This window comes from Manis javanica, chromosome 16 (genome assembly GCF_040802235.1).
Source record: "Manis javanica isolate MJ-LG chromosome 16, MJ_LKY, whole genome shotgun sequence".
NCBI classification, from domain to species: Eukaryota; Metazoa; Chordata; class Mammalia; order Pholidota; family Manidae; genus Manis; species Manis javanica.
Window position 1 is genome coordinate 23,880,926 of NC_133171.1, and position 13,750 is coordinate 23,894,675.

A 13,750-nucleotide genomic window follows, 5' to 3' on the forward strand; every position below is an offset into this window, starting at 1 on the left:
CTGCCCAGGCCCTCCTCGCCTGATGTGTTCTGCTGGGTGTCCATTTCTCTCCCTCCCCTGCTGTTTCCATAGCATTTAACCCAGTTATCATTACCTTTTGGTCTTTTTCCACCCGTCCTGCCTTCCCGTTGCTCCGTCTTACTGAAGGCGGGGATGTTTGTCTTGCCCAGCTCTGTATCTCCAAGCCTGGCACACTGCTCAGCACATGATTTCCTAATTAAACATTAGCTAAGGAGTTGGGGCCTAAGGACAGCAGTGTTCCAAAGAAATATAATAGGAGCCACATATGTATTTCAAAATTTTCTAGTAGCCACATTAAAAAAGGTAAAAAGAGACAGATGAAATCAAATTTAACAATGTGTTTTATTCAACCGAATATATCCAAAATAGTATCGTTTCAAAATGTATCAGCATATTAATTGTATATTATCTTACACTTCTTTTCCATAAGAATTATTCAAAATCCAGCAGGTATTCATTTGACACATATCTCCGTCTGGGCAAGCTACATGGGGCCTGGGGCTCCCATGGGAACAGCACAGGTCAAGAGAATTCAAATGACCTGCCTGACCTCTTGTGTAAGCTAGCGGTGGGGTCAGTGCGCGCTCTGGGGCTCTTCTGTCCCTCTTGTCAAATGTCAGGCAGCATCAGGTGGCGTGTATTTCTTAGCAGTCTCAGGTGCTTCTTGGCGTCACTTCTTACCTGATAAGGGTCGGGGCAAGGGAAGAAAATTGATGTGTATGAGAAGGAAATGATGCTAGCCTTGCATAAATATAACAGGTGCAGTCAAGAGAAAAAGAGGCCAGGGAAAAAGACTAGTGAAAGCAGGAATTTAGTATAAGAAATCAATACTTTCAACATAGGTATTCAATCCTAAGGTTCCCTACGCCTTTTAGGTATACCCAAAGCGCACCCCTAACAGTAGGTGTGCAGGGGTGTGCGTGAAAGGAGTACCCTCCGTTTATCTCAGGTCATTTTCATTATAATTACTGGAAAAAGTGTTTTTGGCAGCTCCAGGTTTTGTGTAATTGGCTTTGGTTAACAACGGACAGCGGGAGCTCAGGCCTGGCAGCAGATGACGAAATGGCGTGAGCTGCGAGCGAGGGGCCCTGGGCTGGGGTCCCGCAGTCCCCCCCGGAGAGAGCCAGTACAGTTGGCCCCACATCGCCTTGAGGCTAGCTGTCTCTAGGAAAAGCTCACGTGTGGATTCCTTAGGTCATAACACTGTGGGGGGCCACATGCTCTTTGACATACACCCCAACATTTGTGCATATGTGTGTCGCTGTGTGAAAGTCCATGGTTTTCCTTAGATTCTCGACTTTGAGGTGTAGAACAACTAAGAGCCTCTGTTAGGAGAATATATCCTAAGTGGGATCTTCAAAATAACCACCATTTCAATAGAATGTAAATGACAACCTATTATATCCATATAGTGAACTAAATTTATGGGATACTTGGTTCTAAGCAAAATTTTCAGCCATGTCCATTAACATAACAGTAACATAAAACTAGGCAACTTTGTCATATTGAACTGAGTTTGCAGATCACATTAAAAAACTTAGCCTTGCCTTTTCTCCTAACAGGCACTGTGCCGGCCCCCGCAAACCTGAGGATCACTGAGGTGACGCCGGAGAGCTTCAGGGGGACCTGGGATCACGGAGCTTCAGATGTGTCTCTCTACAGGATCACCTGGGCCCCTGTGGGAAGCTTGGACAGGATGGAGGTAGTGCCGCCTCTGTTCTTTTCCTTTTCTTTTTCTTCTTTGACATCCTATATGGGATCTTGTTTGGAATATATATTACCTCTGTTGCCTGAAAGCATCGTCTCCTCCTAGTGAGCTCCTGGCATGCATCAGGGCAGGAAGAATGTCTGGCTAAATGGTGTCAACAGATGGCCACTGAGTGTATGAGATCATGGTAACTTAATTTTGTGTGAAGTTGTTTTTTTTTTCTCTTTCACTAAGACCATCTTAAATGGAGATGAAAATACTTTGGTGTTTGAGAACCTGAACCCAAACACCCACTATGAAGTCTCCGTTACTGCCATTTATCCCGATGAGTCAGAAAGCGATGATCTTATTGGCAGTGAGCGCACACGTAGGTTCAGCTTTCGAATCAGACATTGTTATTTTAAAGTAAATTTAAAGAGTAGAGCTCTCGCTATGTTACTGATATTTCCTCAAATTCTGTTTTTTTTTCCTAGCACGTTTGATACCCTTAACAACACCAGGTAAGAATTTAGTTTGCTAAATTGTGTGAATGACCAAAAAATGGATAAATGAATGAAAGAGTGCATGAATGAGTGAATGAATGAAAAATGCCACAAAGTCCATTGTAGACAGGCCTTCTGCTGTTTGATTTTAAGTTATTGGTTGGGACCTCTTTATAAACCAGGCTTTCTTGAGAAACTGCTTTGCTACTACTTGTTAAGGAGTCATTTAAGGACCATCATTTATCACACAAAGTTAGTTCTAACCTAGAAGCATACAGCTCTGTTGATTTCTTTGGGAACAGCGCCTGTTGTGGGGGAGGCATTGCTCTGTGTGCTTATTACTCTGTTTCTCAACAATCTTCTTTCAGCTCCAAAAAGTGGCCCACGAAACCTTCAGGTGTACAATGCAACATCTAACAGTTTGACCATTAAGTGGGACCCCGCTAGTGGTCGTGTGCAGAAATACAGAATCACTTACCAGCCCTCAACAGGGGAAGGCAGTGAGCAAACGGTAATTTGTTTTGAACAAAAACATAACTTGGACAAGTTCTACCTTTTCCTCCTCACGTTCCTTTCCTGCCCGAGGTTTAGGGAGTCATACTGCTGCGAGAGATGCAAGCGTTACTGTATTGGCTGGAATTGTTTGACTCCATCTGTGATGGAGACTCAGTGGCTGTTTTCTGGGCGATGAGGGTCGCCTCTCATGGCTCTCCGTGGCTTCAGCCACGTGCCTGCTTCCACGCTTCCCTTGAAGACTCTTAGGCCAGGAGAGTCCATGAAGATATCTAGATTTTTTAGTCTGGGTAGATCTCTAGCCCATATCTCTCTAACTTAATCAAATACCAAATAACTTCGATTATTCTGAATTTTCTGATTTTTGCATGTCTTAAGGTGTTTCGTATTCCAGGCACCTGTTCATTTAATTCATACTATTTATCATTTTTATGTTTATCCACATGGAGGGCCCTGAGGAAGACTGCCAGACTGGGAGCTCAGCCTTCATCGTTAGTGCCCCCGTCTTCCCTTATGAGCAGAGCCCTTGTGTGTTCCCCTGGCTGAATTCTGTTGTCCATCTTTGAACCTTCTGCAGCTTTCCTTTAATGCCGTATGTGACCGGACGTGCACCCACTCTCCCAGGTCAGGGAGCGCTCCGGTTTCCACACCAGCAGTGGGGCGCTTCTGGACTGATCTCAAATGCCTCTTTCAGCAGGTCCGGGGTTCCTCTGATGTTTTCTAAGGCTGTGTGTTTTCACATAGTGTTGGGGAGACATGAGCTATTCATCTTCAGTCACCTGGCTTGCTGAGCTCCAGCCAGTGGGTTGTCCCCCTTCCCAGTCAGAGATGTTAGTGCAGGTAGATGGTGGTGGTGGCTTCACTGAGCCAGAGGCCCTCCCATGCCCAGTGCCACCTTTGAGTTGGTCTTTTGAGGTGTCCGTGGAACTAGCATTACATAGTATGATACTTTTGGATTGAGAATTTGTTTTAGTTAGGTTATCAAAATAATAAACTAAAAACCAACTGTGGTCAACTGGGTTTCATATAAAAGGATGGAGGACGCATCTGATGGACTGCTATTCACCGTAAGAAACAGGCTAGATTCAGGTAAAAGCACAAAGCAGGTGGAGCTTGTCTCTGGGGTCACTCGGCTTGGCGACACCCGCCGGCGGTTGTCCTGAGTGTCCCCCTACAGCTGTTGTGATGACTGGGCCTCCTGTGACCCCTCTGGAAGGCATCAGCCGGTAACCACCTAACATGTGTCACGCTGAGGGATCTCCGCATTTGAACGGCGGTCCCTGAGGTGAAGCCCGGCACCACTGATGCCGGAATTATTTCGGAGGTCCGGATAGAGAAGTGGGTGGACACCCCTCAGCTTCCTTGTACAGCTGGTTCCAAGCAGGTGCTTTCAGGCTTGTTAAACAGCAAAGGGCTTGTGCCGATAGTGACACTCTTCTCGTGACCTCAAATACCAAATTCATTAAAATCCGCCCCGTAGTCCGATCCGCTCGTATCGGGGACACTACAGTGACTATTGAGGTCTCTCTGGACCTCAGGCACGTGAGTGGATGGCTGCTAAGCTGGAAACATGCGAGGTGTCCTCGCGCACCCAGCCACCCACACGTGCACTCTCTGTGGGCAGTGTGCCGTTTTCGTGTGATTTTCATCAGTGTGGCATAACCATCTGAATTCGGTGGACTGTTAACAAATCACACAGATCTGCTTGCAACAAGATAGCTAGGTGGCCTTAAGCAATGAATAAAAAGTTTCAGACTCTGTGATTGGAGGAAATTGTGAAAGCTTCATCTCGCAAGACGGGTGTCATGGAGACGGCCAGGACCCTGGGCCTGAGGCGGTCCGGCGAGGGGTCGGGCTGCGTAGTTCACAGCAAATGCTGTCAGAGGGGCTCTTTTGCGGAAACACCAAGAGCCTTAGAGCTTTTGCTGAATCACTTCTTTGTGTTTCTAAAGCAAATAAAAACCATCTGTAAAGGAAGTAAGGGAAACATTGAGCGGTGTGGAGCCCCTGACGTCGTCATGCTCTTCTCCTCTGTCGTAAGGTTCCTTTGTAGCTCATTTATGATTTCTTCCTTTTTTTGGGAATCTAATGTACTTCAGATGAAATTTCACAAGCTGGTGATGAGCGAGTTGAAATATCTTTTTGAGGTCACCAGTTAAAGGCTTAGAACCCTTTTGTGATTTAAGGTGTGTATTTTGCATTTAAAATTACACCCTACAATATATTTTAGACCTTCACCATGGTACACGTTTCCAGACTGTGGTGATGGTTCACACAATCCCCCCGTGGAAACAGCTTTTCCTAACAGGTCAGCGAGACAGGGAAGGAGGCTAACGCTCACCTGTCTCCCTCAGGCCACGGTAGGAGGGCGGCAGAACAGCGTGCTTCTGCAGAAGCTGAAGCCTGACGCTCCTTACACGGTCACCGTGTCCGCCCTGTACCCTGACGGCGAAGGAGGTCGGATGACAGGAAGGGGGAAGACCAGTAAGTGAGCCCAGACTCCCATAGCTTCTTTAATAACTGCCATGGGGATGGAATCACATCTTTATCTGGAAACGGTGGGTGACACGGTTTTGCTCATCTTTAAATGCATTTAGAGTCATTTTGAACACCCTTGCTTGGAGTTATGTATCTCTGTGGACAAAGATGTTTATTACTTTCTGTGGTAAAAAAAAAAAATGCTTTGGGGCCAAAATATCTTGTGGAGGGAAGAGATGTGTACCAGAGTATCACAGACATTCTTTTATTTATTCACTGCCTCAATCAGTATTTTGGGGTGCCCTCTATGGGGTGCCTGCTCTGTTTGAGGGTGATTGGGAGATACCAGTGCACCTGCATTTTGTGTGTGCTTGGTGTCAGGATCATGGCATGCTGTGGTTTCTGTACATTTCAGAACCTCTGAACACCGTGAGGAACCTGAGGGTGTATGACCCTTCTACCAGCACCTTGAATGTCCGCTGGGACCATGCAGAGGGGAATCCTCGCCAGTACAAGCTGTCCTATGTACCAACAGCAGGTGGCCCAGAAGACCTGGTAATTATTTCCTGCAGTGAGAAATGCATGTGTGTTTCAGCTGTCACTGAGCGACTTAAAGTGGAGCTAAAGGAGTTGACCGATCTACTTTATTGCTCAAGAGGTTCATATTTATTTAATAGCACTTGACAGAGGGTGATAGGCTGGTGCCTGGGTGATGCAATGGGGGCTCTGGGCAATTGGGGCCAGCAGAAGTGATCATCCCAGGAAGTTCTAGAGGGGGAGCCTATGGTGAGTGCAGGGGTCTAGAAAAGTCTTCACACCTTCTTGTAACAGTTTGTATGGAGGCTCATCTTTATATCCTAATATTACAGAACTTGCTTCTTGACTTCGTCTTGAGTTAGTATTTTGAATATTATATTGTTTGGAGTAGTATTTCTTTTTTGAGTTTTTCAAACCGAGTGCTTTGTGTATGAACTCTTTAGGTACCAATCCCTGGGAATACCAATTACGCCATTCTTAGGAACCTGCAGCCGGATACCCCATACACGGTGACGGTAGTTCCCGTTTATACTGAAGGGGATGGAGGACGCACATCAGATACTGGAAGGACGTGTAAGTAAGAAGGCAGACAAAAATTCAGTTTCTTCATGATTAACTTTGCTTTTCATTATAGAGACTATATAGGACCATTAAAAAATCCAGAGGATTCACAATGATAGAATAAAATTACCCACAGTCTACCTCCAAAACATCATCAACTGTTAACATTTTGGTGTGTGGGAAGACAGGTGTATACTGGCCTTTCCCTCTGAAATCGTAACTGCAGGATTTACAGGTAGCTTTTCTTTAATGGCGTGTGTGACCAGACTCAAAGCTAAACCCGCTGCCAGCTCAGCCATCTTCCTCACCGACAGAATCTCACGGGGTTTCTTTTGTGCTTTATAAATTGGTGAAGTGGTGCTTTGTAACGGGCTTTTATAGTGTGAAGTGTTGAAATCTATCCCATTTCTAAATGGCACTTTTCTCTGGTTTGCTAACATGCTCTTTGGCATGAAAAATCTGTGTGCTTCCTTTCGTCTGCCATCTTGAGAAATCAGTTTATAGTGGTTTACTGTTCTGTGGTTTTGCCTAAACGCTTTGGGAATACTTGTAAATATTTCTTTGGCTTTAAAAATATACTTGCTGATAGCTAAAAGGAAGCAAGTATGAAGGGCTTCTTTTGGTGAAAGATTAGTTGTCTAGAAAGATGATGTTATTGGCTAGAGTTTGGGGTTAATACGTGGATTTAAGTTGTATGTTTATCTAAGTCGCTAGTGAGGCAGCCAGTTGAGAACTGGGTGTATCTTTTATTTCTCCCTCCTTTTGTGTTTTAATCACAGAAGACATTCAGGAGCTATTTACTGAATGCAGAAGGAATAAATGAATGAAACTAGTTGGCGGAATTAGGCGGGCTCCTCCCTCCCTCCGCCGTCCAGGCTGGAGAACTGAAGCTCTTTTCCAGCTTCTTGTCCCTTCTGCCTTGTCCTTTTATGGCCAACTCGGTCCTACCACTTTTCCTAGATTGTTTTTACTGGCAACAGCTTTGCTTCCATATAGACAAAGGCCATCACTGGCTTCCTGTGACTGAATTTGGATTTGGAGTTTGTGCCTGCTCTTGTGTGTAGATCCTTAGACGTTTAAGGAGGATACCATTTTGCCCTATCACAGAGTGTAAGTTCTAGAGAAGTGGTAACAGAAACTTGACACGTATAAACAGACTCACAAAGCATGTGCTCGCTTTCCTTCCGCAGTGGTGAGAGGACTGGCGAGAAACGTGCACGTGTATAACCCTACTCCAAACAGCCTGGACGTGCGCTGGGACCCTGCGCCTGGACCTGTGCAGCAGTACCGTGTTGTGTACACGCCCGTGGATGGCACGAGACCCTCAGAATCTGTGAGTTGTTTGTCAGCTCCAAGCTCAGCAAACAGATTTGGAGATTCCACTGTGCTGCGTGCCATGGCAGGTGGCGTAGAGCAGCCAGTCAGTTTGTGATACCAAGTCACCTGGAAACTTGGCTTCCAGACAAGTTTAGTATTGTGTTTGTGGTGTGTTTGGTAACCCCTAAGAATGCAAACCACAGTCATGCTAATGCATAATATTAACATGCTTGTTTTTGAGGGGTTAAGGCAGATGTATTAACCATGGGGTTAGTTAGTAGAAGTGAATTCTGGGGAAAAGCAGCTTAGCTGTATGAGTTAAAAACCACAGAAGTAAATACAACTCCTTGCTGGGCCTTGTCAGTGTGTGCATTTTGTGGTAACATACATATGTTCATTGGGAAAGTATCTGAAAGTTTGTCTTCACTGGCTCTTACAAATTGCCCAGGCTATCTTCAATTCATGGTACTACTCAGTTTTGTAAGAAGGTTAATGCGGAAATCAGAGATGACTAACCAAATAATGATAGTGTCAGAACACCTAAGGGAAAGTGAATTGATGGACTAATTCACAAGTCTTTACAAAAATAAGCAATGATGCTGAGCCAAGATAAATGATGAGTAATACAGAAATTCTGTATGAATGTTCGTCTGCACACCCTGTGTGTGTGGGACATAGTCAGACAACACTGGCCTCATCTGTTGCTGGAGTAGCTATTTTAATACAAAATCTCCCCCACCCATGTGGGGGCCCTTCTCTAATAGGTACCTGACATTCAGGATGCTCTTGGGTAACCATGGTGAGCCCAGGGTGTTATATTGAGAATCTTTACAATAAACAGAAACGGGAGATAAGTGAAGCTACAAGGACCCAGTATGAGCTAACTTTCTTTGCAGGGCAGTTTCTGAGGATAAATTGCATCTAACAGTGGGGCTTGGGCGTCTCCTGAGGGGGCACAGGGTTGGCTCCTGAGCGCCTGGGCTCAGCCTTTCATTATAGATGCTAGTCTGCTGATAAAGGACTTGATAAGCATTGAGGTTGTTCTTGGGCAGAACCTGGCATTTCCCCCCCTCCAGACCGTGGTGCCAGGAAACACTCGGACGGTGCGCATGGAGCGGCTGATCCCGGGCACAGCTTACTCTGTGAATGTCGTCGCCCTCTACACGGACGCAGAGGGCGACCCCAGCCCCGGCCAGGGCCAGACACGTGAGCCCCAGACCCCCTCCCACGGCGGGCAGGGCTTCTTCTGGCGGGTGAGGAGGGGCGGGGCAGTGAGCGAGGAGGGAGAGGTCTTTGCCTGTGCGCCCGTGAATGGGGCCCTGGCCTGGTACCGCCTGGGCTCTGCCCTGTCTGCAGCCCAGGCTGGTGCTTGGGGCCCAGTGCCGCCCTCTGGGCTGGGGGCCTGTCCTCACCCGGGACCTAAGCTAGGAGAAGCGCTTCCTCTGTCTGCCCTGCAGTGGGTCTGCTCACCCTATGGGCACCCAGGAAACCCCAGGGCTCGGCCTCCAGGCGTCGTCAGACAGGAGGCGGTTAGAGCCGCGGAGTGACCCTTTCCTCTCCCAGGCTGCACGTTTAGGTTCACACACAGCTTGGGTCACTCAAAGCTCGGCATGTAATGGTAGCTCTGAAATGTAGCACTTTTTTTTTTTTTTTACCGTTTCTGGTTACATTAAAACTACAGAAGGTGTGTGTCTTATATGGGAGTAAAGCTCCTACTGAGCGGTGTGACCGCCTTCCTATGACCTGGGCAGAATTCTCCTCTACCCCCAGCCCTTCTCCCACCCCCGTGTCCACCACGCCCACAGACAAGCAGCTAACACTGTTGCATTTTATTTTTTTAGTTCCACGAAGTGGGCCGAGAAACCTGAGGGTCTCCGGGGAGACGACCAACAGCCTCTCTGTCTCCTGGGATCATGCTGACGGGCCAGTGCATCAGTACAGGGTCATCTACTCTCCCACCGTGGGCGATCCGATCGATGAATATGTGAGTCCACTCCTCATTTTTTAGCGCTTTGTAATCTCCCCTGCGGCTGGAAGGTGGAATCAAGCTCTCACCCAGAAGGGTGTGCTGTGATTACAGTGAAGGCCTTGTCCCTGTGTGACAGCCACATCTTAGATGACTTTCTCCAATGTGCTACCGAGAGCGCCTGACTGTGCTTGCTGCCGCCCTCCACATCACTGAGGCTTGGTCTTTGCGCTCATCTCTGTTCTAAACACAGACTGAAAACCTGCCTTATTAAATGCATATTTCTAACCACCTGATTGTACCATAGGAATAAGTCTAGGGAAACACGACCCCTATTATTCTGAGCTACTAAATGAATGTTCAAATGGTGTGAGTATCCAAATCCTATCCTTTCTTTAAATCTAATTCCTCTACAAGATCGTCTTCAAATACTCCAGTGCTAATTGATCTCTTTTCTCTAAATTTAACATTTTCTTGTATACTTTGCTTTGGGAACATAGATGCTCTCATATTAGTTTCATACTGTCTGAGTGGCATGTTTTATCTCTCTAGAACCATATTCAGGTTTCACGTAGCTTCCTTACAGCCTTCACTATGTGTACCTGTTTGTTGAGGATGGAAAAACCACTTTCTTTAAAGTTTCATGACTAACCAATGTGATGGGTCAGTACAAGACTGACAGCATGTTGACTGAAAAGCAGTCACTCAGGTTTATAGTTTGCGACCATTTTGCCACATACGTCTCTTTTGATCATTCTGCCCCACTACCCCGATGGTATAAAATATTTTATTCCCTTGAACCTGATGTATCAGGCTGTAATTAACCCCCCATTTTTATTAATCAAAAATGCATGTAGCTGTCATTCAGAGTTTCTGATCATAATAAGATGAAAGCAGTATTAAGCACACTTAGTCTGGCAAAGCCAAGAAGCATGCAATTTCTCAGAAACATTAGAAACATAATTTCTTCCCTCAGTTCACCATCTGTAGTCATGAGATGCTATCCTGGGAATCACTAGTATAAATAATGAGCGCTGTTTATAGAAGTTCAGCACAGGAGTGGGAGAGAGACAGAGACAGAGAGAGAGACAGAGACAGAGAGAGAGGGGGGGGGTGGCCCACTTCCTCTTCACAGAGGTCGTCGAATGTCTCTCACATCTCCACTTAGTACCAGCCGAATGGGTATTCTCGAGGGCAGAACCCGAGTCTGGTTTGCTCACCGGTGTATTCGCGGCAGTTGTTCCGGGACTGGCCGCAGGGGGGTGCAGTATATTCGCTGGGGTGCATGAGAGCCGAAGGAGACAGGCGTGGAGCTGAGCCTGCGGCACAGCGCTGAGCTGTTGTGCCTCCTCCTGCCTTTTGATCTCACAGTTTCCTTCAGAGACGCCCAATCATGGGCTGGTAAGTGGGGGATCCGCGATTTGAGCCAACATCCGTCAGACTCTAAAACCGGCCTCCCACGCAGTACAGAGAAAGTGTGCAGGGTCGCCTTGCTGTGAGCCCTTGTGTGACAAAAAGAAAACATGAAGAAACCATTACTGTTTATGGGAATACATAAAAGCATAGTGTCTTTTCATCTGGAAGTCCTCTAGCTGATAATACATTTATAATTTAATTTCTACAGACCACAGTCCCGGGCAGGAGAAATAATGTAATCCTGCAGCCCCTACAGTCCGATACTCCATATAAAATTACTGTCGTTGCTGTTTATGAAGATGGAGATGGTAGTCATCTAACAGGAAATGGAAGAACGGGTAAATGTCTTTTAAATCTTCAAATTAACCTTTACCAATACACCTCAAATAGTACATTAATATTGCATTAACAGGTATACGAGACACTGAATTTCATCAAATTGATATGAGATTAGAACTTGTATTTTAACTTTTTAAAGGTCTCCTAAAAGAAGAAAAAGGAGACAAAAATCTCCATGTTTTGCTTTGCTTGAGACAGATTTATGTCTCCCATGCAGAGCCACCGCATATCCTCCGAGCGGGGCTCTGGGTGTGCGGTGCTGGTGAAGGCTGTAGCAGTTCATGCCGTCCAGTTAGCCTCAGCAGTTCCCGACTCCACTGGAGTTGCTGTTTGAATTTGGAAAACTGCTAAGCTTTCTGTGAGCATTTCAGTGCTTTTTAATTGTTTCCTGGATAAGGACATTACGGGTTACTATTAAGTTGCTCTCACAGGACTGCACTTATATCAAAACCCATAATCAATACTCACTAAGTTCTCTGTTCCCCTTATATGCCAATGAAAGGTCAGTAACATGTGCCAATATTTATTTGCAGTGGGACTACTTCCACCTCAAAACATACACATCTCTGATGAATGGTATACGAGATTCCGGGTGTCCTGGGACCCCTCACCGTCTCCAGTTCTTGGATACAAAGTTGTGTATAAGCCAGTGGGTAAGGAAGCACCTATCTTACCACAGAAATTCACTGCAGAGTTCTTTGTGTATGAAGGGTTCTTTATTGCACCCCTAGATTAGATTCTCTTGATAGTTCAGTTATCACATCCTCTCCCATTAGAGCTAATATTTATGGAAATTATGTTTTCAGCCAGTGATATAAATATCACTGTTACTGTGGGTATAGATGAGACTTTCATTAATTTGCATGATGGAGAAGTTTGACCTGTCCATAAAATTACACAAACTGAATCTGTGTTCAGATATCCTGTTTGTTATTACAGTTGTGAAATAATGCATATTTAATCAATATAAACCTCTGCATGTTTCCCATTATGTTAAGGTGTTGTTCTGTCTCGGGCATATGCCTGAGTTTGTTCAGGACAGATTTGCATTCAGCTTTGCACTGAGACTTTCACAACTAAATGGATTATCACATAAAGTATTTGCTGTCTTTTTTCCTGCATGCTTAGCAAGATGGAAGAAAAATATTCTGTACCAAATTTCTAGAGCATCTTCCATGCACCTGGGAGAGCTATGAACTAGAAAAAAAATGAAGGAGAGAGAAGGCAAGAGACAGGAAATGTGAGCCTGTGTAAGAAATGCAGACAGAACGTAAAGGATGAGGAGGTGTTGGCAACTGAGGACCTTCGGTAACCAAACTTGTGAAATGCAGTCCAAGTTAGAAATTCTTACATCATGTCCACAACAAATTTAAGTACTGTTAATTGAGCACCTACTAGGTGTAAAGCATTATGCTGGCAAAGTGGGGCTTAGAGAAGAGGCTTAATAGTCCAGGGTAGTTGATTATGTGATTGATTTATTTATTGAGGGAACATTGATTATATAGCTGTTACATTCTATGTACTGTGCTGTATGCCTTGAGACATAGTAAAGACTTCAGTCTCTGTTTATAGCTTCACACTGTGTGGCATATGCTGCAATATATGGTGAATTCAGAGACAGAATTAACAGTGTTCATACTAGCATATCGGTATGAGTTAAGGTATTTGATTTTAAGAAAAATTTGAGACTAGTGATGGCATATTTCTGTGTCATTTTGTGATCGTTGCTGAAGGTTCCAATGAGCCCATGGAAACCTTTGTTGGAGAAGTGACATCGTACACATTGCACAACCTCAATCCCAGCACAAGCTATGATGTGAATGTTTATGCTCAGTATGATTCTGGACTCAGCGTCCCCCTGACGGGTCAAGGCACTACCTGTGAGTCACAGATCTTTCCGTGATTGTAAGAAAAAGTGAAGCCTCTGTCAACTTTAATTTCTTCTTAACTTATAAGCATGTTGTTAAGCGCATAAGCATTTCCTCAGCCCTAAGTAGGTGACCCTTTTGTATCCAGCTAACAAACATGTGAGTAATGTTTGGGTATACAAAAAACCTATATGATGAGGTATTTTTACTTCTCATAAAATGTATTTTGAACTTTGAAAGATACAGAATTGTAAAAATTATGATTTCTATCCATGAATGAACTTTAGAATTCGACTTGGAATGGTATGTAGTTTTTGACATTTGATGTTAATACATATATTACCTAGATGCATTGATTTAATTGGAAGTTATCATAGAAATGCCATGATTACTGGTTCTGCCCACAGATAAATTTCGTTGTCATCAATTGCTTTTATAACAATTTAAGGGTTTAGCAGGTAGCCTTTCAGAAAAGTTCTCATTGTTTTCCATGAGCTGTCTTTAACAAATGTAGTATTGAGAAGTGAGTGTGGAATTTGATTTC

General features: G+C 44.9%; 1 protein-coding gene across 4 annotated transcripts in view; it reads left to right on the top strand.

Moving 5' to 3' along the window:
• COL12A1 (collagen type XII alpha 1 chain) overlaps nt 1-13,750 on the top strand; it is a 107,795-nt gene that overhangs the window by 56,080 nt on the left and 37,965 nt on the right. For all 4 annotated transcript variants that reach the window (XM_073224700.1, XM_073224701.1, XM_073224699.1 and 1 more), the window contains 13 exons: nt 1,584-1,723; nt 1,964-2,096; nt 2,203-2,229; nt 2,580-2,722; nt 5,079-5,208; nt 5,618-5,757; nt 6,183-6,312; nt 7,491-7,633; nt 8,694-8,823; nt 9,459-9,601; nt 11,208-11,337; nt 11,872-11,991; nt 13,072-13,218. In XM_073224700.1, the coding sequence (XP_073080801.1) occupies nt 1,584-1,723; nt 1,964-2,096; nt 2,203-2,229; nt 2,580-2,722; nt 5,079-5,208; nt 5,618-5,757; nt 6,183-6,312; nt 7,491-7,633; nt 8,694-8,823; nt 9,459-9,601; nt 11,208-11,337; nt 11,872-11,991; nt 13,072-13,218 (1,656 nt within the window). The remainder of the gene's footprint in view (nt 1-1,583; nt 1,724-1,963; nt 2,097-2,202; nt 2,230-2,579; nt 2,723-5,078; nt 5,209-5,617; nt 5,758-6,182; nt 6,313-7,490; nt 7,634-8,693; nt 8,824-9,458; nt 9,602-11,207; nt 11,338-11,871; nt 11,992-13,071; nt 13,219-13,750) is intronic.